The sequence below is a fragment of the Palaemon carinicauda genome, chromosome 39 (genome assembly GCF_036898095.1).
Source record: "Palaemon carinicauda isolate YSFRI2023 chromosome 39, ASM3689809v2, whole genome shotgun sequence".
NCBI classification, from domain to species: Eukaryota; Metazoa; Arthropoda; class Malacostraca; order Decapoda; family Palaemonidae; genus Palaemon; species Palaemon carinicauda.
The window spans coordinates 41,385,852-41,412,735 of NC_090763.1; the positions used below are offsets into that span (position 1 = coordinate 41,385,852).

General features: G+C 32.5%; 1 protein-coding gene across 22 annotated transcripts in view; it reads left to right on the forward strand.

Annotated features, from left to right (window-relative positions):
* The window catches only part of LOC137631142 (synapse-associated protein of 47 kDa-like), a 717,291-nt gene that overhangs the window by 260,332 nt on the left and 430,075 nt on the right, over window positions 1-26,884 (forward strand). For all 22 annotated transcript variants that reach the window (XM_068362822.1, XM_068362819.1, XM_068362838.1 and 19 more), the window contains one exon: window positions 24,658-24,734. In XM_068362822.1, the coding sequence (XP_068218923.1) occupies window positions 24,658-24,734 (77 nt within the window). The remainder of the gene's footprint in view (window positions 1-24,657; window positions 24,735-26,884) is intronic.

The following is a 26,884-nucleotide window of genomic DNA, read 5'->3' on the forward strand; positions in this document are numbered from 1 at the left end:
TATGTGTATATATACATACATATATATATATATATATATATATATATATATATATATATATATATATATATATATATATATAATGTGAGTGCATGGGTGAGTGTGGATGTAGATATAGATAATAGATAAGTATTGCGCATAAATTCATGTAGGTATTTGATATTTGCTCGATATTGATTTTACTGCATAATAACAAACCATAGCTTTTATTTTCACACTAATTAATCTGTGTCAATTTTTTTAGAGGTTTAATTTTTGTTTTTTTCTAAGATATATCGGTTTCCATTTTTTGTTTTTTGTTTTGTTTTACCATTTTTAAGAATTATGGTCTCCTTAGTTTTATTTCGAATTATAAGAATTCCTCACGCATTATGTAATTTCCTTCACTTTTAGCACTAAAAGCTTTCCAGTAGATTCCTTATAGAAAACATTTTCTTATTTTTCTATACACTAGAAAAAGAACCAATATGTTTACAGTATCATTATACATTATGTGAATAATAGGAAAAATGATTGATGGAAAAATTAGTAAAAAAACTCATTGTTTACGACATATTGTTAAAAAATGACTCGAAATCGCAAGGAAATAGTCAGCAGGGGAACTGACGTATAAAGAAAAACTTGCATTATTGTTCAGATTTAAGGGGGAAATGTATATCTTGCATAACAGTTTCAAAAATGCACTATATTAAAGATGGAAGAAAAATAATTTCCCCCAATCTTCAAAGGCAAGAGTAGATAACATGAACAACAGAGAAACGCATAGCACATTATTATAGGCTTTGAAGGTCTCTCATGAATGGCAAAGACCATAGTCTGCGAGAAAATGTAGTGCATTGTTCATACTTTTTACTCCAGAGACCTATGATTTTCTTTCAACGTATTAGCCTAAAATATTCAACCGATAAGGTAGAATCACAATTGCAGGTAATTGAAAGGCTGAATAGCTGGCATTATAAGCCTACCGAAATTTTCGAAGACCTTCCCGATAACCTCAAAGGGCTTTTGTATTTCTAACTCTATAGGAAATCTGTGGGAAGTGGTAGCCTACTGGTAACGTCTTCGTTTAGCAGTCTGTTGGATAGGAGTTCGAGTGACGCTCAAGCTCGATAGTTTCAATTTATTATCTGCGACCTCACAATCCTTGTGAGCTAGGGATAGGAGCTTTGTGGGAGGCTAAAGGTCAGCCTGTTGAGTTATCAGCAGCCATTGCCCGGCTCTTCCTGGCCCTAGTGTGATGGGGCTGTCAAGAAATCAATATTTAAGAAAAAATAGATTTGAGTCTTATATCCAGGAGATTAGGTGATGTACAGTACTTGATAATAGGTTTTAACACGAGAGAGAGAGAGAGAGAGAGAGAGAGAGAGAGAGAGAGAGAGAGAGAGAGAGAGAGAGAGAGAGAGAGAGAGAATTTGATAACTTGTGTATTATCTTCTAATGCAGATATTGTAATTTGTTTATTTTATGTTATTGAAAAAAAAAATATATACATTTTGTATCAAATATTCCCAAACCTGAATATAAAATATTAAAAACTTGTAGCCATTTACAAAACATGTTAAGAATAATATAATATTCTCTATAATGAAAATATTAGTAGCGAAGAGTGTGGAAGTAAATAGTAAAATCTTCTAATTTACCAAACTATTGTAGAGATATCATTTTAAAAGGTGAACATTAAAATAAATGTAAAAGCAGGAAATTTTCTAAATTGTATCGTAGGAGTTGGCTACGTTCTTTACGATAAAGTTACCAGATAACACTTAGTATGTTTATAGGTTTCGAGTCCAAGAAGATTTGGAAAGTTTGGTTAAATTATCTTGAGTGCATGTACCAAACACAATTCTCGTTTCTAATATTTTCCTTGGCTCATTTATCCTTATTGCATCCCCAGCTCTCTTATGTGTACTGCACTACAGCTTGTGCGAAGTAGCACATACATGGAAGTCTTATTTACTCGAGAGAGAGAGAGAGAGAGAGAGAGAGAGAGAGAGAGAGAGAGAGAGACTCCTCCATTGTTCCCAAGTCCTATTATACCTCATTTTCTTCCGTTGCTACATTCTTGTACGCTCTTTGAATCCTTTTTTTTGGTCTCGGCTGTATTTTTTGTTGTATTTTCGGTTGTATTCTCTTATGGCATAACTTCTCGGGCAGGAATCCCGATTAGCTCCTCTTCACGGATAAGAGAATAGCTTTTGTTGTTACCATGTGAGTATCTTAACTAAATCTCATTTCCATACGAAGAAATTTAATCAGGTTTCGTCAGGCCTGTAACGAAAATGCTTATTTCTCACTTCAATTGGGAGGTCTTAGCCAGTTCTCAAGACCTTAAGGGTATCACATCACACATTACAGGACCTTCTCGGTACTCATCACTCTTAAGAGAACCTTACCCAGTTTTCCCAACTCGTAAGAAGACCTTCGGTCGTTTCTGGTTATGCCATCGGATTCAATCTCTTGTTTCTCACCCATGCCCAAGGATTTCCCATCTCTTATCATGTGGTCCAACTTCCTCCAAGTCTCTTTGCACCTCTTCGAGGCAGATTTGCAAGCCTCTTGCTTTCTTCTGAAGGACTTACAGTATATGCAGTTTCTCACCTCCTTTTTATGGTCTAGTATAGTTTCTAAATTAATAAATTTGTGTAGGGCATAATGTAGTCTTTTGCCATTCAGTGCATGACCTCGCGTAATATAGCCATCCGATGCATGACCCTATGTAAATTTTCAGCAGCCTATGTAGGACCGTCTGTAGTCTTTTATCAGCCATTTTAGGTTTTGATGTAGTTTTCCACCATCACTGGTCTTGCATTCGATCCCAGCGAAGCTTCCTTCAACCTGCAACGACGTGCATTGACTTCTAATAAGCTAATTGATTTTTGGAGGAGGGATGCCGGTGGCGTGTTCTCACACAAAGTTTGCCTTGGCAAGGGATCACCCATTATTAAGTTGCTCTTTAGCAAATAATTCCTTAGGGATAATGTGGACTGGTTTACAGTCCTTGTGGAGAGAGAGAGAGAGAGAGAGAGAGAGAGAGAGAGAGAGAGAGAGAGAGAGAGAGAGAGAGAGAGAGAGTGTCACATTGTGTCGTGGGAATCCACATAGTATTCCATCATTTTGTTTGTTGCTGTTCGTTAATTTTTTTATGATGCCAGCTATTATCTGTCTGTTTTTTTTTTTCTTGCAGTATTAAACATTATTATGGATAGCGTTTTATCTTCCAATTTTCATATTTTTTCTCAAATTTAATCAAGTTTTTGCATTCAATATTACTGTGTATTAGTTTTGAAGACTTCAATGTACTATCAGTTATTGTTTGTCAATGAAGCAATCTTGTAATTTCGTGTGTATCCATATACCTCCACGTTTTCTACATAAGCTGTACGTTTGTTTAGTTACTTTCCCTCAAAAGTTCTCTTTATTAATGTCATTGTGAGTCCATGGTGTTACGTTTCAGTGTTGTTTTCGTCCTAGGAACCGGGGCTGTTCTTCCGTCCAGAGCTTTTCCATGACTTCTCCCCCTTTTCAGAAAATGTTAATAACTTCCTTTATCCTGTATTATTTATTTTACTATTTCTTGCAATATGTGCACTTTTCCTTATTAGATTTTGTTTTACCCTTTACTTTGATTATATCACATTTTCCTTTATCTTTTCACCTGTTCCTATAATCTTCTTTTATTCCAATTTTTGCAGCTCATGTCTCTTAGCTCATGTTTTTTCCTTTTCATTTTTCATTATCCTTGTCACGATGATGTTTTCCTTAGTCTCAGTATATGAATACGTATTTCATGTTTTGATAAGGTATAAATTTTCTTTATCAGGTAAATATATTTCTAGTATATGTGAATGCAATTTTGATATTGGATTCGTATAATTGTAGTCACAGATGAAGGCATTTATCATATCGGGAAATTACTTTTCATGATCGTTTGAGTACATTTACGTGTTTGAGTTAGTGTATTACCTACCTTTGGTAAAGATGATTTTTTTTCTTACTACGAAGCATATGTTCTTAACTGTTATTTGTTTAGGTGTGTCCCTCTTTAGAAGATTATATCAATCAACTACCATTAATATACCTCCCAATTGAGAGGAGTGTACGTCTCTGAACAAATGAAGGAATTTCATAAGTGGCGTTCGTGGCAGACGAAAAAAAATGCTTCTCGTGTTCAGGGAAACCACCTTTTCCCTGTGATAATGTTATTGGGGATATCACCGGACATCCACCTACTGTAGTCCTTGGAAAGCTGCTAAGGCAGTTCATTGCTTTTATCGTTGTCACTTCAGTTGTAGTGTTTAGTATTATAAAATGGAATGTTATTCTGTTCGTGTTTGTATTTTCATATATTTGAAATTCAAATTTAGTTCTATATTGTCACTTCAATTTTAGTTTTTTGTGTCATAAAATGGAGTTTGAATTCAAATAGTTTTCTTTTTTATACCTTAATGGATCGTTATTCCGTCTAAGTGTTTCAACAATGAATAGGTGTTTTCCTGTAAATTGGTTTTCTTCATTACTTTCGTCAACCTACAGTAGACTTATTTTATTCGTGCAAATGTTTCAAAAACTAGATATTTTCCTGTTGACATCGTTGATGAAAGTAGACCAGTGGCTAGCGAGCATCCTAATGTGGATATTATGGGAATGGAAACTCACGTCACTACACTTTGGTTGTTCAGTATTGATTGAAACAATTTTTTGTTCTATTCAAAATATTTTCACATACTTGTTATATTAGGATTTAAAGTTACGTCTTATGCTTAATTATTTCTTTGACATTTTGAAAGATACTACTACTACTACTACTACTACTACTACTACTACTACTACTACTACTACTACTACTACTACTACTACTACCAATAGATTAAGTTTTTCTTATAGGTGCTTTAATAATCTGATATGATTTATAGTCTGCAAGGGAATATTTTTCTCTTAACTGTTATATTCAGAACAAGGCTTGCTGTATAGATAAAGCACACTGTTTAATGTACAATTTAAAACATTTCTTTGCCAGTTAGCTTTTCGGGCCTCTATGACGTGATGCCGTTTGTAAAAAAAAAAAAAAAAAAAAAAAAAAAAAATCTGCAAAGTTTTCTCGAATTGAATTCGATTTTAATACAAGGTAGAGACGTTAATCTTGGTGTCTAACTTGTAAGTACAAAATAATTTTCTCTGGTCTATGATAACATTAAGAGTGATTTTTGGAACTATTTTTTTTTTTATTTGGATTCCATTGTGACTCATTATCAGTATCATCAGAACTTTCCATGTCATTCAGTGTCGTATTGTAGCAATGCATGGTAGATATCTTCCTTTTTATCTCTATAATAAGTTGCCTTCTTTCCATTGCATCCAGGGTCTACACTAATCTTCCTTACTCTCCTATCTTCCCCAGTCATATGTAGCATTCCGACCTCCTTTGTGCGAGGTACATGCCCCGCCTTTTACTGACTCTAGGTGTCAGTGAAATTTGTCATCACAGCTAGTTTTGTCATATCTCCAAGTTCGTTCATTATTGTGATACCGTAAATTGGATCCCTCCTCCGTATCAAACACAAGGCCTGCAGTTTTTTATTTTGTTTTCTCAAATTCAATTTGTTTTCTCAAATTCAATTTGTTTTCGTTTCCAACTCTTAGCGTCCAAGTATTGCAACCATATAGTTTGGTCCAGGATTCATCGCTAGCTATTGAAAAGAATGGAAATATGTTAGCAATGGAGATATATCCAAGCAAAATGTCGACTGATGCCATTATGCTGCAAATGATATAATTGAAGTCCTAGGTGGGCTGAATAAAACTGAATATATGCTCAGCTATTAAAGCTTTTTCTTTGATTAAGATGATTTGGGTTAGGATGCAATAACGGCATAGGACCTTGGATAAATCTCTTTATTGCTCTTTCCAACCCTCTTGCCTTTCCTTCCTTGATATAGAAGGGTTCCTTTATAGATGAAAAGGACCCTTCAGCTACACTTCCCCATAGAATCCCTCGTAGAATTAGCTCAACAGGGCATCCTTTTATTTTCACTTCAAAGGGGATTTCCTCCCAAAAAGCCTTTGAAGGACGTTTCGATATAAATTTAGTCCTTGTATGATAAGAGGTTGTTTTCTGAGATTAAGTTTATACTTATGCCATTTTTTTTTTTTTTTTTTTTTTTTTTTTTTTTTTTTTTTTTTTTTTTTTTTTTTTTTTTTTTTTTTTTTTAGATATTTTATCGGTCTCGGGACTGCTTTGTTGTAAATGCCTTCAATAACTGAACTCATTTCACATTTACGGGAATATCTTTAAAAGTTCATCAAATGGATCTTTGGCTGTTAGAAATAGCAAAGTTAGATTATATCTTAACAATAACGCCAATATAAATCCAGCAATGTTTGCGTTCAGTTTAATCTATTTACCGAGCGCTATGCCATCAATATTTTCGTTATTCTAATGTAGTATATGAATTTTATGTCGCAGGAGGACAGACCACAGTGCCCATTAAGTAATAAATACCGATATGTCTATAGATTTTACAGATTTTTCCTTTTCCGTAAATGATAGGGCAAATTACTCTGGCCTTGTGCTCAGCAATTAATCATTTTTAGTCGAGGTACTTTGTTGTATAACACAGGTAGGCTGCTACATTTATTTTATGATTTCTTTTGTCTTCCGTTATAAGTTTATTTCCTCACAGCTTGTACGCAGATGTACGCTGTGTAATGAATAAGCATATATGTTTATTAAGAGTTACTTAATTTAGTTCAATAAATGGGGTAGGAGGTGACGATGTTTCTTGAAGTATTTGCGTCTGCTTGAGAAATAACATCTAGGCAACGTTCCTTATTATTATTATTATTATTATTATTATTATTATTATTATTATTATTATTATTATTATTATTATTATTATTATTATTATTATTATAGCAGGCTGCTGTAAGCCCAAGGGCTTGGAAAGGAATTAAGGAGTTAAGGAAATAAATATATAAACTACAAGAGAAGTAATGAAAAATTAAAAAGAATATAAAGTAACAGCATTAAAATAAATCTTTTATATATAAACTACAAAAGCTTGAAAAAAAAGAGGAAGAGAAATAAGAAAGAACAGTATTCCCGAGTGTACCCTCAAGCAAGAGAACTCTACCCCAAGACAGTGGAAGACCATGGTACAGAGTCTATGCCACTACCCACGACTAGAGAACAACGGTTTAATTTTGGAGTGTCCTTCTCCTAGAAGAGCTGCTTACCATAACTAAAGAGTCTTTTTTTTACCCTTACGAAGTGGAGAGTAGCCACTGAGGAATTACAATGTAGTGGTTAACCCCTTGAACGAAGAAGAATTGTATGGTAATACGTGTTGTCAGGTGTGTGAAGACAGAGGAGAATGTGGAAAGAATAGGGCAGACTATTCGGTGTATGTGAAGGCAAATAAAAAGGAGCCGTAACCAGAGAGGGGTCCAATGTAGTACTGTCTGGCCAGTGAACAGACTCATTAACTCTCTAGTGGTAGCATTTCAACAGTGGCTGGTGCCTGGCCAATTTATTACTCCCTATTGCTTTTAATAATGAAGTGGAACTGTCAGGAAAGAACAGGAGTTACCTTGCAGTATTGTGGCCGATGTGATTCTCACATATTCAATACAGTATTGGCCTAGCCTAGTTAGTCTTAAGTTGAAACCTGTTGCTACGTTTGTGTTGTCTTTTTCTTTTATATTTCGGTTTAATTTTATTTCATGAAAGTTTTTTTTTTTTGCTACTGCAGGCATTTTTGGTCTCTCATGTTCTTATTCCTTCTGTTATCTCTTATGTGACTAAAAATGTTTTGGATTTTTTTGTAACTTTGGATTATCTTTAAAGTTTGCCTTTCTAAGATAATTGCCTCAGCCCCAACCCGTTTCCTGAGGGGAAATTGAAGATCCCTTCCTCCATTTCCCCTCGTCTCTTCAACTGGCTGTATTGCTAGATTTTTTGTTCCTCCTCCTCTTCATTATGAGTCTGGATTTGTTCTTGTTAATCGCTGTATTTGTAAGTTTTATTTTTTTTTTTATTTTGCAAAATTACTATTCGTAATGAAAATTGAGTTTGGTCCCTGACTTTTTCACGAACTTTTAGCTTTGGATCATGTCATAAATGAATATATATTTCAATGTAAGAATATTTGGATTGTAAAGTTACTTTTAGATTGACTCTGACTAAAAAGGTACATGTAAAGGGAGTTCGTTATTCAAGCTAGATGGCCAGTTACAAGTTGTTAGGACCTAATTATAGTATAGGTTAGCCAAACAGCGGATTTTGAAAATGGTCAGTAAAAGTTAACGCAATCATTAAGTTTTTTTTAACAATAATCCCTTTCGCTTAGTGGTTTGGCCCAGTAATAAAGCATAATATATGTCACTTCTCGGAAAACTTTCGCACATGTAGCCACTTCATACACGTACAGAGAAACCTCATGGATGGTGTATTGAACCATCCAGCGGGCATTTCTCTATGTAACATAGCTGTACTTCTTACGTATTAAGGACCTGACTTTTCATTACTGCATCTATACCATTTGTCTAGTGGTTTCTTGATCTTTCTTTTCTCTGAAGTTATACATTTTCATTCTATTGCTATCCCTTCTTTTCTTAAAGGAACGCCATCTCAAAATAACGCGATTTATCGTATTACTCACATCAAACGTTTTACTATTTCTGTGTGATCGCACATTTCTTACCCATGTATTTCATTTTTTCACTTATGCCGCACATGCAGTTCTTAACAACTGCAATATCTATTCTTTTATTTGCATTCAAAATCCGTGATTTATTTCCAAAGAGGAGAGTCAGATAAAAATCCCTTAATACATCCTACTTACCCATTGTTCACAAGTCAGGTCTCTTTCTAATATTTTGCATACATTCTCTTATCTTCCTTACTTGGCCGGTTCTATGAGTCATTATCTCTTCTCTCATCCTACTAGCATACGCTATGTTTACACACACACACACACATTTTCTGAAAATATTTCTGCCTTTTATTAAAGAATGCAGCAATAATTCCTTTTATTAATTCTTTGTGGGGAATCTTTAAGAAATATATATATATATATATATATATATATATATATAATATATATATATATATATATATATATATATATTTTATTATTTATTTATTTATTTATTTGTATATATATATGTATATATACAGTATATATATATATATATATATATATATATATATATATATATATATATATATATATATATATATATATATATATATATATTTATATATATATATATGTATATGTATATATATATACAGTATAAATATATATATATATATATATATATATATATATATATATATATATATATATATGTATATGTATATATATACAGTATAATATATATATATATATATATATATATATATATATATATATATATATATGTATATGTATATATATACAGTATAAATATATATATATATATATATATATATATATATATATATATATGTATATGTATATATATACAGTATATATATATATATATATATATATATATATATATATATATATATATATATATATATATATATATATATATATGTGTGTGTGTGTGTGTGTGTGTGTGTGTGTCTGTCTATGTATGTCATATCCAACTTTTATTTAGAACTGGCGACACTGATACTGAAATGATTACAGAACTTATGAGTAAAAGCAGGATGAAGTTACAAAGGAATCAAAGTGAATGAATAAATAAAAATAACTGAATTATAACTACATTGTGGGAATGGTTTAGAAACTGAGAAAGGAATTGAGTTTTAGATATTTTGATAAGGATGAATTCTTTATGAATGAAATAGTGAACAGTCCGGGTAAAAACTAGAAAATATTCTTAAGTATTAGCGATATATTGTGAAATCCAACAAGTTAAAATCATCCAAGAAATTAAAGATAGTTTTTTTTTTTTTTGTAAATTGTCATATATTTGTCATGACATGTTGAATATTTTCATCTGTTGGGTAACACTGTGTACTGTAGATACATTGGGAAATCCTAATTAAAAATGACACCAATAACATGTACCTTATTTGTTATCAACTAAGAATACATTTGTATTCTCCATTCAACACCTCGTGTTGTAATAAAAAATTACCAAAGAAGTGCCTTTTACGGCTAATAAAAACGTCTTTTATTTTCATTATTTGGCTATACCATCAGTGTTTAAAAGTGTAAAGAAGATTGACTGACAGTGTAAACCTTTACAAACACAGGCGTCGTAATTAGTAGTCTGTGGAACTCGATTATGAGATTCGGTGATTAAATATGGCACAGGATTTTATTCCTTTAAAAATGATATGTCAATAGATTGGTCTCTCTCTCTCTCTCTCTCTCTCCTCTCTCTCTCTCTCTCTCTCTCTCTCTCTCTCTCTCTCTCTCTCTCTCTGTATATACATGAAAATACTGAGCGTCTATAGTGAAAGAGGTAGTAGTGATGAAATTTTATAATATCCAGGTGACGTGAGGATATGAGTGGTGCAGTATTTAATGTGGTTTTTCGTCTGCTGATTTGACTTGTGCATGTGTCATAAGCAGCTCATGTTTATTTTTTTACACATAATCATTCACTAGTTTTAAATATGAATTTGCGAATTATCATTGTTTTGTTTAATGTCTTAAGGCACTCTTTCTTAAGGAATGGCCTTACACACACACACACACACACACACACACACACACACATATATATATATATATATATATATATATATATATATATATATATATATATATATATATACAGAGAGAGAGAGAGAGAGAGAGAGAGAGAGAGAGAGAGAGAGAGAGAGAGAGAGAGAGAGAGAGAGAGAGAGGTCCTCTTGATCTTGATCCTCCAAAATCCGATGGATCCATTTACGAGAGTCGGAATCCCCCCCCCCCTCTCTCTCTCTCTCTCTCTCTCTCTCTCTCTCTCTCTCTCTCTCTCTCTCTCTCTCAATGGAATAGTCTTTCTCCTCAAATGAAGTAAGGGACTTTATTGGGTTTTGGAATGAGTCCACCCAACTCTCTTTGTTTATATTTGTAGATGGAAGTTGAACGTGTGTTTATTTGGCTTTTTAAGTGAATTCTCTAATATTAGTTTTTTTTTTTCTTTTAAGGACCTTATTAAACGATCGCAATATTACTCTCAAATAAAGTGGCGTGCCTATACCCTCGTTAGATCAATTGTTTTTTTTATTGTGATATCTGGATTAGTTTTGTAATATAATATATGAAGTGGTCGTGGGCGGGAGGCTGGAAGAATTACGGGACTGACTGTAAAATATAGTGACAAATTGAAATGTCATGACTAGATCTAATGTTACAGACTGTTCAAAGCTTGAATTAATGATCGTGTTTTGAATGATAGTGATGGATTCCAATTGTTCATTGGAAAAGAAGTTGATGAAAACATTTGTACATGACGCAGTGGGTCGTTTGAATCGTAGTATATAGTATGGGGATAACTGTAATGTTGGATAATTTATTAAGGTAAATTGATGGAGTGGGTTAGAACAAGTGTGATGGCTGTGTTAAAATGATATTTTACTTGATAAGGTAACATACTGTGCGTTTGGGAAGTAATCAGTATATTGGAAAAGGTAGACACTAGTGTGATAGCTACAGTAGGTTGAAATGGGTGTTAGAGAAAGTTTGTTGATATAGTAACATAAAAGAATACTGAGTGGCTCATATGAATATGAGTAATGATATTGGTCGGAAAGTCATATGACGTAGTCTGAAAGATAAATTGTCATGTTTTAAGTTTATGAGCATTAGTGCAAAAGTATAGAATGCTAACGACAGATCGTGTAAATGAAAAGATGGATTGGTTAAGATATGTGATGAGGTACAGGTCGACGAAAAGAAGTGCTGAATGCTAAAGTAATAGACGCAGAATTACTAGATTATAAAAACTACAATAGTGGACAGAGTAACAATACCGTGCGGCATAGAATGAAGCAGTATGTTGATGGATATGCTTTGTATTTTTTTTACAGTGCATTGGAAATCCCCAATGATTGATATACTGAGAGCATGATTGAAGATAGAAGAAAAACCACGTGATATGCCATCACCTTTATACCAATATTTCATTTGGCGACATTTTGTTATGATTTCATTATAATTTTTAATTAGAGCGTAATTGCCTCATTCTCTGATCCCTAGATATAAAATAATGAAAGTTTTCTCGGCAAATGTTAATAATATTAAGTGCGGTGGGATGGTTTTTCCTGTCCCCTTTTAATCAATGGGTCTCAAGTTAGTCGGGACGCTCTAGTTTCTTTTCTACGTAAACCAGCATTATCTTAGGAGGACTTCGTTTTTTTTTTTTTTTTTGGACATTTTAATTTCCACCTTCAGTGAGGACTTTCTAACATCACGTGTTATTTTTTTAATGTTTTTAACTTCTTTTTGTTTTCAAGAACAAAATATGTCATTTTCTTTCCATATTTGTCTTCACTGTGCGGGTGGAATTACCGAAGTATTTAGTCATTATTATTATTATTATTATTATTATTATTATTATTATTATTATTATTATTATTATTATTATTATACATCAATCCCAAGAGGTTAGAAAGTTGACAGCAAACTGCCACACCATAGATTGTATTTCAACAAAAATAGAAGTGAACCCTTATCATTTTCTCATTTAGATGGGTTATGTGGTGTTTTCGTTCTATGTTATGTTTTGTAGTCTATATAGAAAAGCTAGCGACTTTTGAACGTCCATCATGCCCTATCAGGGTAGGTTCTTTTGAAAATCCGATGTCAAGGTGACCAATTGACTGCTTTCACTTCCGGCTGTTTTGATGTTGACAATCTGAATAACCAAAATTAGATCGATGTGGAACTCCCTACTCCCTCGTTGTTACCGTATGATAGAACTGTCTTGATGGGAAAAGTCTTATCATTTTTTTGTTTGCTTATTAATGGCTGTCAGTAACTTGTGTCCTGGTGCTCTTTATATTTCTGTGGAAAAATTCGTCTCCGTTTAGTTTGTGTTCACTGACAGGTATTTTCACTCTTCGCGGAAACTGATATCTTTGCGATGGGGAGTTTCATTTACTTTGGTTCAGTTCTGTTTTAGATTTTTTTCTTTTTTTACAATTCGATTTTAACTGAGAAATTGTAACTAGCTTGTACTAATCAATCATTTACCTTACGAATACGGCAAAAGGCGCTATGATCAAGACACGTTCCATCATTGCAATATTAGGTATTTTTATTCATTGTAAATGACTAACTTCAGTCTTTGCCGAACTGTACATATATGTGGTTGTACTGGTAATCATGAAGGTTTATTAACGATATCATTCGATATCAGACTAAATCTCGACCTGAAAACGGCCCCAGATGACCTAAATCCATTTGTAGATTGAATGGACAAACTCATTTGAAATATTCCCTGGTCTTTTTTTTTTTCATTCTTTGGTCATGTCCTGTTTGGACTATCACCTTTAACTGGTGGTTTCCAAATGTAACCGATTTCAATTGGCACCATATTTCTATATTCCCCTTTAATTACGTTCAATTTTCATTTATCGACACTTAGATTTATATTCTCTTGAATTCATAATCATTCATTCAAACTTTCATACATATTTTTTTTTCTTTTGTAGCTTTTGTATTTCCCTTCGTTTTTAATTATTCTTATTCTCATATTTCCATCCGTCGAATATGAAATTCTTCGTTTGGTGAGGAAATAAATGAAATAAGGCAGAAATGGTGGTAATGGCGAATGAAGATAAGTGAACGGGCGGCAAATATTTGTTCAGGGTATCCCCAGGCACTCACTCCAAATCTACTGCTCTCGAGGAGAGAGAGAGAGAGAGAGAGAGAGAGAGAGAGAGAGAGAGAGAGAGAGAGAGAGAGAATGAGAATGAGAATGTTATTGAATATAATATATAATCATCGTTGCCAAGTTTTCGTTTTTATGAAATTGTAATAATGCGGTAAATATATAGTCTTCATAGATGAACGTACATACATATATGTGCTCTCTCTCTCTCTCTCTCTCTCTCTCTCTCTCTCTCTCTCTCTCTCTCTCTCTCTCACCCAGTAATATTGTCTGAATTCATATCCATTCAGTAGTAGTCTTATTTCTACCAGCAGATAAGAATTACTCATAGATACTTTATATATTTGTGTTTATTACAAATAGGTTAGTCTGCTAATAGATGATTCTGCTAAATGAGATTCTTGTCGAAGATTTTGCCTTTAGAATTTAGTATTATATTTAGGATTTAGTATTATATTTTGTATTAACAAAGACCCCAAAAGTATATCCTATAAATACTTTGACTTACAAACACATTGAACCAAGTACGGTGTACAAGATTTTAGATAGAGATTGAAAGAGCAGAATAGTAGAACATTTCATGCGCTGTGTTTTTACTTTATTCCTTCTTCCATACTTAAACATTGAGGAACTGCTAAAGTGTCATATTGAAATCGTACACCATTATTGCTTCAACAAAGAATGCTTGTATCACTTGCAAGTAGATTAGAAAAAAGCTGAACTTGCTTGTTTAGGCAAATATTAATCAGTAACCATTCAGGTATGTACTATAGAAAATGTGTATATTGTATTTGGAATATGACTATCTTGTGATATGAGTAGAGGTACGGAGAAATTGTGGGGTAAGTCGTTTTGTGCAACGTATGGAAATAGTTTATAAATGATTGTGTGGTTAATAAATGGTTGCGGGGTTAAAGTCTTTCTTTCATGTCGACTGCAGATTTTGTTCATCTGAAAATCCCATAATTTCCCCTCCTGAATAAATGTATGAGGGGAATGTCACTTTTTAAATCGTGAACTTTTACGTTTTACAGTCATCATTTCAATATAGAATCAAGAATCTAATGATTGAATTAGGATTTTTTTTTTTTTATGTTTAGATTTCACTCCAACCTTTGATAACTTTCTAAAGTGAAGATTATTATTATAATAATGAGTTTTGACAGCAAAACATTCAAAGGCTGTCTTAGCAGGTAAAATCGCAGTTTTTTAAAGTAGAGATTTTCCTAATATATATATATATATATATATATATATATATATATATATATATATATATATATATATATATATATATATATAATTTTTTTCAAAAAGGCCCATAAAAGAAACACAGGAAATATAAATAAATCACTATATTTCGGCCAATAAACATTGGCCCTCTTCAGGATGTAAAGTATATATATAATGTATGTGCGTTTTTTTCGTATATTTATTGGGTAGTTAAAATCTTTTAACTGAATGTCTAATTATTCGTCTATAGCTGCTATACTTGAATTCTCCGTGGTGGCAAGTTGGCAACAATCACACGCAATTAAATCAGATATATACAAACGCGTTCACCTGTGTCACCATAAACTGTTGGTAATTGAATATGTATTAAAAAAGTCGTTATGAAATTCAAATTTGTTTTTAATGATGATGCGTGGCTAGCGTTTATGGCTTGTTAGCTCATTTACACACTGTTGGGTGTCTGTCTAAGCATGAATAGAAAATAAGATTCTAGGAACGTCATGAATTTCATTTCTAGTTTTAGTTTATTTATTTATTTTTTTTTCTTATAAACATTGCTCTTACACAATTATTAGCTGTCCTCCGTTTTCGTGACATTATTTAATTCCGCAAAAAAATATTTTCGCGAGGTCAGTTTGTCAATATAAATCTTTCAAAAAAGCTGATGCTGAATTTAAAAGCAATTAGGTATTTTTGTAGACAAATATGATGGAGACCAAAGAAAACTATCTTGCATTTCATGTTATTTACGGCGTTATCGTGGATATGCGTTTTCCTTTAGATTTCTTGTGTAATTATCCAGATGAAAACCAGGCTGCTATATGCTGCTTTCTGTTTTAGTTTCTTTAACAGTACATCTGCAAACAACAAATATATATGTATATATATATATATATATATATATATATATATATATATATATAAATATACATGTACATGTACATTATGTATATGTATCTGCATATATATATATATATATATATATATATATATATATATATAAATTATCCAGATGAAAACCAGGCTGCTATATGCTGCTTTCTGTTTTAGTTTCTTTAACAGTACATCTGCAAACAACAAATATATATATGTGTATATATATATATATATATATATATATATATATATATTTAATATATACATGTACATGTACATTATGTATATGTATCTGCATAAGTATATATATATATATATATATATATATATACATACACACACACACACACACGCACTCACATTATTTACGCAACTTCCCTCAGTTTTATGTATTATAGCATGTCGGTCAGTCCATCGCCTCCTGATGGATTTGAGATCTAATTACGACCTACTCACGCATGGATTAGGCTGCTAAATGTTTCGTGGAGGTTTCATGATTGCTTTGACTTTGATTAGACGTTGGGGACATTGAAGCTGCGCTAGACATCCTCCTTTATTCAGAATTCAGACCGACATTTGTATATAAACTCTTATAGCATCGTTTTCTGTCAAGTGATGGGGACACATTAAACGTTAGGTAATTAATCCTTTTTGAAAGAAGGTGGAGGGTTGGTATGTGTCATGGCTTTCATTTCACGCTTTATAAAGGTAATGTATATTTACCGACATTTTATATCTCCCTCACTTTACTTGAGGGCAATGTTTTAATTGTTTTAATTCGCGTGTGTTTGAACGTATTCATATTAACCAAATGTATTGAAAAAGAATGAAAGGGTTTTCACGTAACATTTATTGTGTGACCACCTTTTTATGAATTACTACTAACAATTCGATGAAAATATGACAATTTGTCGTCTCCCATCCTACAACTGTAGTCGTCCCAACCTTAGTATATTAAAACTATACTCGGTTATACCGTAGATTTAGTAACTATATTTCCATTTTTTATAGCAACAAGGTAAAGGTTTTGTAAAATTTTATGTGGATCCTGCTAAGTAACCGAACCTCGTGGATAATAATTTGTGCACATTAATCGGTGTCGCTAATGGAGGTGTGCACTAGAGGGTTTTATTTTCAGTTTTACTAATATTTAGAATTTTAGTACAACTTGGATTCAATTGGATCTTATTTTCTATTGACCAACTAGTTAGTTCATAAGAAATGAGCTTCTTGATATTGTGTAAGTATTAGTAATCTGTACCTTTTAACATTTGCCTTAAAAGTTTTATTTTTGGAATTTATTTTAATTTTCATAATCTATTTTTTAATAAGGAAACCAGTTTTACAGTTCATTTGTTTTTGTTGATATTTATTTTTTGGTATTCCATTGGTATATAGTTATGGTTCTATTTTTGTTTCCCTGAAATGTATTTTTGTGTACCATGTTAAATATTGGCAATTAATAAAGAAAACTACGATCTCGATAGAAAATATATTCACCCAAAAACGTAAAGAATAGATACGGAACACCAACCATCTATGTCACTGACCCCAATAGGTATTCTTTGCTAGCGACGCACTGCCTTCTTTCATGTGCCTGTCAGCCGATCGATCCACATTAATTGTAATTACTGTTGTCAGGGGACGTGATACCATTTAATCAAGGGAGCCATTTAGTTTAATGGGACTGGGACTCTCAAGCTCATCCCCAAAAAAGATCAATGCTTAGAAATTGCTATAGGCTTTAGGAGTACGCTGTTACTAGGGGGGCGGGGGTTCACAGTTAAGGTTGAGATCCCAATATTCTTAGGTGTGTAAAGAATAATAGTTCGTTCGTTGTATGCTATTATTATTATTATTATTATTATTATTATTATTATTATTATTATTATTATTATTATTATTATTATTATTATTATTATCGTAAAACATCTCAAATCTCATCCTTCAGAAGACTGAATTTAGTGCTAAGGAACAGTTTCCATAAAATCCTTGAGCAATCCATGCCAAATTGAACATCCACCGGTATCAGTCTTCTGTGATTATTACTTTCCAAAACCTTAAAGGAGCCTCTCTCTCTCTCTCTCTCTCTCTCTCTCTCTCTCTCTCTCTCTCTCTCTCTCTCTCTCTCTCAACATTTAAGGAATTATACTTGGAAATTCTGGATGTTTGTTAGGTTAACAACCTAATCAAAAATCAATTTTTGAAACTTGGAGGTTAGTACATTCTAAATGCAGTAATATATATATATATATATATATATATATATATATATATATATATCTGTGTGTAACGTGTTTTGTGTGTGTATGCATGCATGCATTACGGTTTTGGATTGTGTTTATTTATTTATTTTTTATGTTGGGCCAACATATTGAACATTCTTGTGAACCCCAAACTCAACACCGTGTCTGAAGGGAATGGTAAACCAGTCTAAAGTTAAAATCGTATGATTTTACCTCTGATATAAAATGTTAAGTGGCGACTTATTTTGTATGTAGATATGTAAATTTGTAAAGATCTCCAGAAAAAAACCTGGCCAAGAAAAAGAAGGAAGGCGAGTAAATGTATTCTAAAGACAACGTAATTTAATTTGAAGCAGATTAATTTAGGTCTTGTTTCCCTGTGGATTTAATCCATCTTCTGAGAGAAAATTTGGGCATTTTATGTGTGAGAGTGAAAAGATAAATTAATCCTTTTGGGTGTCTCTTTTTCCCTCCCCCCTTTCTTCATCTCTCCACTGGGGTAAGAGGGGTATTGTCTCCCCTCCCCTTTAGCTCATCCTTTCATTGAGGGGATGAAAGGAATCTATTCACGTGTATGTTGAAATGCATATCTTGGGGAAGGAAAAGGACAGGGACAATTATCTGAGACCCTCTCCCTTACCAAACCTACATACTTCACTCCCCAAATCCCTTGGAGCCTTCCCCACATTCTCTTTTTTTTTTTCAATTTCGCTCGTTTTCCTAAGTTTAATGGCCACTCTTTTTAACTTTTCTCCGAATATTAAGGAACGTTTTAAATGAGGCATCTCTTTCTAAAATAATTCTCTTTCTCTTCTTTGTTCATACATTTTGTTATCACAATTACTTGTTCTAGTTTTCGCTTTTCCAAGATTTTTTGGTTGATTTTAAGCCATTGTTTAATGATCGTGTTAGTCAATAGTTTTTCTTTTTACTCAAAGGCATGTATGTGTCTTATTTCATATATTTTCGTCTGCATAGCCCTATTCAATCAAAAGAACATTGAAGCTGTGTGAAAGTTCCGTCCATATTTTTGCAAAGCAACCAGTGGTGTTAAGCATAATAATTTGATCTGTCGTTAGAAGTAGTTTGAGGTATTGCATTGTTACAAAATCGATTTCAGCCCCTGTTTTTTTATCATATTGCTATTAATACACCGTTTTATGTTCAGCTAGTTTAAACGATTTCCTTGTAACCTGGTTAGCAGTGGTCATAATCCTGTAATTTTATAGCCTGTATTTGTTTAGTCGTTTATATTGCCAGTTTCTCTTTATCTATAAAATCAATCTGATTAATGGAGGAAGTTGAAGGTCTTAGAAACTGCCAAACTTTCAAATCTTATTTTTGAAGAAACCTAACAAATCTCATTTGGGGTAAGATTTACGGTAATTGGCGGTGGACATTTACCAAGGTTTCAAATTAACTTTTTCTAAGCCATCTTGCATTTATTGATTTACTTTTGCTTTTAAGATTTTGTTAGCGTTATATTTGTTATTTAATGAAGCTATATGGAAGATAGCTGTATTTTTGCTATTGATTTAAAATTTCTTAATATGTGATTCTGTTTGAAAAGATGCCAAACTTTCCGCTTCTGATGAATTAATCTTTGTCCTCGTTTTCTTACATTTTTGAAATAGCCATTATGTTTGTGTTTTTATTTTGAATATACTGCAGTAACTGGCAAAGCCATCTCTCAGCTTAACACAGGTTATAATACTGTTTTTAAATACTTTGTATCATAACCTTTGTTATATCCGATGACGATGTGTATATATGTACATATTTGCTCTTAAATATGTTATTTATTTTTCAATTTTCTAAATATTTATACTTAGTTCTGTGAAATATTTTTTAGGCTTCTCACACACAATTTTTTTGTATGAATAGTACATACAATAATAAAGACGGCAAAAGTAACAATTAGCTGTGCAACTCCACAGATTGCATTGGCTGTAAATAATTTGAGTCGCTAATCGCTAAACAGTGCTGTTAGTGTTTGCGGAACGACTTCGTAATGACAAGTCGAGTAAATGCACTGTAATGTACCAACCGTGTGGCACACAATTGTACATAATTATATTGTATATATTATGCTTGTATCTGCGCTCTTCCCTCGCACTAAAAAAAACATGTACCAACCGTGTGGCACACAATTGTACATAATTATATTGTATATATTATGCTTGTATCTGCGCTCTTCCCTCGCACTAAAAAGAACCTGAATGATCATGTTTTTTTTTTTTTTTAGTGCGAGGGAAGAGCGCAGATACAAGCATAATATATATAATATAATTATGTACAATTGTGTGCCACACGGTTGGTACAGTAATAAAGCTGCTCGATTATGAACTTTTATTGCTAGGAACTCTAGCCATTAGCCTTCACCAAATTGTTCCTTTATCAAATCTTCACTTTTTGTTTATGCTTTCTAATTTTCTAGTCATTCTAGATTCACCTACCTTTTCTAATACACCATTACTCTCCCCTGTTATAAATATTTTTAATGATATAACTACGGAATTTCTGGGTCATATATAAGGAAAGAAAAATAATTGTATTTTTTTTTTAGATTTTAAGATTTATTCAATCATGAATGGTTGGAAAGCTTAAGTCTTATTGTATTGCTGATTTCAGTGATTGGTCGTTAACGAGGGATAAAACATGTAGCAGGTTGGAATTAAAAAAAGTTGAACGTCATTGCAAGAATCCGTGAAAATAGGAGACATAAAACAATGATATCAAGGTATTTTGATAGCAACAGTAGAGAAAATTACACACGTTGAAGTTGTATATTCAAGAAATCTGCTGACTTCGTGTTGAGAAATGGTAGCTTGATAACTTGAGCGTATCTAAGAAACGATTAATCATTCAGATATTGAACAGTCCCTTTTTATGATTGATTTATTTCAGTCTTCTCATATAATTCTATTTACCCAACAAGTATTCAACATTTTTAAGCTTATGGATATATTTACATGTGAGGGTATGTTGTTTGTCAATATGTAAGGATGTGATTGTAATTTTATGTCCAAGTTTGAATTATTATTATTATTATTATTATTATTATTATTATTATTATTATTATTATTACTTATTTATTTATTCTTGCGGGGAATGTACACATAGTAAGGAAAAATTGGAAATAGATAATAAAAAGCATGACAGAAATGCAATTTTTTTTATATGACTTATATGACTTTTTAGCTAATGCAACCGTTTTGTTTACCTTGCATTCTATTGAGTTTGGGGTGTCTCTGCTACTCATTGCTTCATCTAAGAGATATACGTTTGTACCTTTAGTTGATTTATAGTGTAATAATTTTAGTAGTTCTTTTATAATTCAAATGAATCTATTTTTGTCATGTTTTAACATGGTATTAATGACTATAAAGTGAATTTAGATAAACTCTTATTCATGTTTTTAGATATTTTTGCACAATCCTTGTTCTTGTATGAATTGATTATTTAAGAATTTTTAATAACACCAAGAAAAAGGATTGATCATCTTTAATTTATAATGCTATCAAAACAATTAAAAAAAAGATTTCACAGTAATGAAACAAGTGGTTGGTAGTGATAGGAAGTTGCAGCACAGCGTGCATTCTGCCTAAAAAATATATGGCCAATATCTCTGAAGTAATTTTCTCACACTGTCCACTTAAGCTGTAATAGGATTAAGGATAGATGGAAGAGAGATTGTGAAGTTCTAGGGGGACAGATTTTGTGCTGTCATATTAAACTGATATTAAAGTTGGAAGTCTTTTAAAAATCTCATATGATGTAGGTAGGTAGCGAATGTTTGGCCTCATTGTCTTTAGATTGCCACTTGAAGCTTGTCCATATAGTCTCTTGAAAGATATTTCATCTTTATTATTATTCTATCATGGGATGTTAACCTTGCGCTTAACTAAAATCTAATTTTAGACCACCTGAGGCTTTCTTTTCCATTCTGGAGCATCATTCTGAAAGCTGCCACATTTCGTAAATTAAAATCGCTCGAGGTCGAGATTCAGCCAACCAGCCTGTTGTTTTGAGAAACTGAATTCTCTCTCTCTCTCTCTCTCTCTCTCTCTCTCTCTCTCTCTCTCTCTCTCTCTCTCTCTCTCTCTCTTAATCTTATCAAGGTCGTAATTAATTTTGAATAAGAGACTAGAGGTTCAGAGAAAAACAAGACATTAGTTAGACATTAATTTTCTAATGGCCTATTCTGTAAAGTAATCCCTGGGTAAAATTATAGAGATACGCTTTTGCTTCAAATTAAGCTTATTAAGCCAACAAATATACTATTTTAGCGACAAGTCCTCATCGTTATAATGAACATTCAACATCTTTGTTGCTGTGCTGAAATAACATTGTCCATTCTTTCAAACAATTTTTTTCCTCCATCACTTTTACGGTCTGCTTCCTCGATCCCTAAATCATTGTTCGTGTACCTTTGTAATAGATTCATCTCGCAAACCTTCTTTTAGTCAGATTTTTTGACATTTTGATGAATCTTGCAACCTATTTCGGCAATTATGATCCATCCTATATATCTTAGTTGCATTTTATTTCGTGCTACTTATACGTTTCTGGTTTATAAATTCACCGTTTTTTTATTCGGTCACTCTGATTTTGAGGTAATACTTGATTATTCTGTATTAAGTTTTTATTACAATTCATGCGAAGTCTTGCTTAATAGAAGGAAATTTATTTTATGCGCTATCCTAGACGTAGATGTAAATACTGGTGTACATGAAAATAGCAAAACATAAGCGCCCGCTTAAGTTTTCTTGGGAAGATTTCAATGTACAATGAATTATAGAAAAGAGAAATGTAGGCATTGATCGTTGAAGTTGATGGATAAGATTTCAAGATTCGAAAACCCGAAGGAAAACTTGAATGCCGAGCCCTATTACTTATTCAATTGTAACACAAAACTCGGCTGCTTAACTTGAGGAACTGGTTTCGACATTGCCTTTATTCGCGTTTATGCTTATTTTGATTTCTGGGAAAATCTGCGTTTGTCTTTTTTGTCCTTTCGATATTATTGATTTAGAAATGTAAGTGATTTATTATTTTTGCTTATGATTATTACTCGTTTTTCGGAGTAATGTAACTGTCTTTCAAGGTTTTGCTGTGCACATAACATTATAACTACTGTAATCCCGTTTCCTTCCATCTATTTTGCCGTCCAATCACTTCTAACTTAAAAGTGTAAGCAACCCGTAAAAAATGACACCTAAATATTTAGATATGCTCATATCATACATACAGATTCAACCCTTCCCACCCCCTCCCCCTTTCTAAGTACAACATGGCAGTAGTAGTTTCCGAATGTACCTCTCGAAGAACCTTCTCTCACCAGGGTATGACTACTTCTACCCCCTAACCGAGGGATTGGAAGATACCGCGCAATGCTGCTCATTGTAACTGGATATATATATATATATATATATATATATATATATATATATATATATATATGTGTGTGTGTGTGTGTGTACCGGTATATAGATATTTATATTTATATATTTGTGTAAATAGCTCAGACACTTGCTCTTTATTATATAGGGGAGATTCTTCACAGTAAAAGTGCGGGGCTTGCCCCCTACTTTCTTTTTAGCGCTGAATGACATTCTGAACCCAGCGCATATGGATACGAGTATTTAAGGTGTTCAGTCCAAGTTATTTTACTGTTTTGGACTCTACATAACTTTGGTATTTTTTTCCAACATAAGATCTCCATATTTTTATTATACTGGGTGTTGTTGCTTCTTGGTGTGGAGATAATTGTACTGTTTTTCATTTTTTTTTATTTTCTTGAAACTAAAATGGGAGCATAGGAATTGATGGTGCAAGACAATCCGGTTGCGTCAACTTCTTCGCAATCTGTTTGGATCTGTAGGGATTTTGTGCGACGGCTAAGGGCTTGTGATTTACAGCCTCAGAGAGAGAGAGAGAGAGAGAGAGAGAGAGAGAGAGAGAGAGAGAGAGATATTCCTTAGGTTGTGAGTTACTGATTTAATGTGACCATAAATTAATCATTTATTATTATTATTGTTATTATTATTATTATTATAATTATCATTATTATAATTATTATTATTAGTGTTATTATTATTTTTATTATTATTGTTATTGTTATTATTATTATGATTATTATTATTATTATTATTATTATTATTAATTATTATTATTATTATTATTATTATTGTTAGTAGTAGTAGTAGTAGTAGTAGTATATTTTTCGTTATCATAATACTTATTTTTAATGTACACACATTCATATAGAAGGAGTAAAAGAATTGTGCTACTTAGCAAACAGAACAGATAGTGTTGCAAATGGTTAAGTAAATAAGTGGAAATTACACCCATGATCATCAGTTATAAATAAGTCAAGGAACATAAGTTAGATAGGGTCATAACTCTTCATTTGATTAATCTCTTCTCTGTATGTTGATATAATGACTCTCTATAATGATCCTCTTCTTTTTTCTTGCAGTGCCACCGAGGGTGCTGACAGTAATCCCCCTAGTGAGGCAGAGGAAGAGCCAGAGGCCAAGGCTGGATTCGCATCTGGTAAGAAAGTATTCACAATTTTGGTTTAGATATTTCTCTCTTGAGTTTGAACTCTTCCGAATTTAGCTTAAACAGTCCGGAGTTCTCTTTGAATATTCCAGCTGGGTTTAACATTACTTTATTAGGGTTTCCCGTTTTGTTGTTTGGATATTCATGCAGTTGTTCTTATTGCTTATAAAAATATGTGTGATTATTCCCAAATTATAGTAAAATATTCCCATTTGTAGTTGATATACTCTCGGATTGAATTTAGACATTGCATGATCCGTCTTGACTATTGGAACGATGAATTCTGTCCGAATAGTCTTGCATTTTTCAGACTTTGGTTAGAATTTGGTTGAATTTGATTAGGACATTGCTAGAGTTGTTTGTAACATTCATAATTTGAATTAGGTATTGCCAAATCTGTTTTAAATAGTATCTAGTTTGGTTTTATGATTTGGTGTGAATATTGCAGGATTTGGTTTCAGTATTCAGAATCTGGTATGATTATAACAAAGTATATAAAAGAAATTCCCGGTTTTGGTATCAGTATACAAGGATTTGGTATAAACGTTTCCGAGTTCGTCTCGCAAAGATCTCCATATTTTCTAGTAGAAACAAATGGTAAAGACATTGCTTAAAGACATTGCTGGTATTAGGCCATAGGGATATTTCCTTATAATCTTCCTTGTCATTCCTCATTGAGGCTCACATAAGTCGGGTTTTTGCTCTCGCTAAATGTGGATGTCGTCACCTCTACTAAATGTTTCTCATTTATCGTAGCACAAATATCACACAACAAATTCTTCGTATATCTACTTATCATTTCATTTGCTTGTGTTATATTCGTCGTTCTCATCTTGACCATTCCTAGGTTTCTCCTATGCAAGGCAATCTTAAAAGATATTTTATTTGTATTCCCTTCCTACTTTACATTGTAACCTTAGGTAGCCTCTAAAAGATTTGTGCTTGTCGAAACTCACATGGACTTTACATTAAATAGAACCAATATTTTACAATAAAAGAAATCAGTAAGACGTTATGTCAGCACATCTACCGGATTATGTATATCGTATCATAAATACATTGACACCTATTCTTCTGCTCTCTCTCTCTCTCTCTCTCTCTCTCTCTCTCTCTCTCTATATATATATATATATTTAAATAAGTCATATATTTGCATACTTTAATGTCTGGATTCAGTCTTATACCTCTGGATCAGAGACCCAAGGAGGAACCACTCAGACAAAATAGCTTCCGGCCATATTGGGAATAGGGAGCTGGTAGGACAGTGACAAGCCACTTCGTTGCTAAGTGTTTTGTCACTGTCATACCAGTTTCCTGGACCAGGGTTCGATTCCCCGGCCAGAAGCTATTGTCTTTGAGTGGTTCCCCTTTGGGTCTCAGATCCAGAGGTATACGACAGAATCCAGACATTAAGGTATTAAAATATATGGTTTATTTGAATATGAAAAACGAAAAACACGTTTAAATGTGCAAAATTTATCATGCATGTATATATATATATATATGTGTGTGTGTATATATATATATATATATATATGTGTGTGTATATATATATATATATATATACACCATTTCGTTTACATGTTAATAAGTCTTTGCTATATTTGATTTGGAAAAAAACCGTTTATAATCTCACAAGTTCACTACGCTGTCTACTTATATACTTGCACATTTTCACCTGTGTGCATTCAGAATGACACACTGTCGTTATCATCGTATTTGAAAAGAAAGCGTCAGCCAATTGCAAAATACTTGGTTAGAAATTAAATGACTTGATAACTGAAAAATATTAAAGCTTAAAGCAAGGTCGTTGAAGGGTCTCGGATGATAGAAAGAAATGTGTGTGTGTATATATATATATATATATATATATATAGATAGATAGATAGATAGATAGATAGATAGATAGATAGATAGATAATCATCATCATCCATTACTAGTCCACTGCAGTACAAAGGCCTCACGCTCCCAAACATCCTTAGTTCTTAGATCCATCGTCTTCTCTTTTTTCCTCAGCCTCTTTTACAATCTCTAGGAATCCATTTGGTTATTTTTAATTTCCATTTTTTGTCTGTCATTCTGATTATATGTCCTGCCCATGTCCATATATATACATATATATAGTATATATATATATATA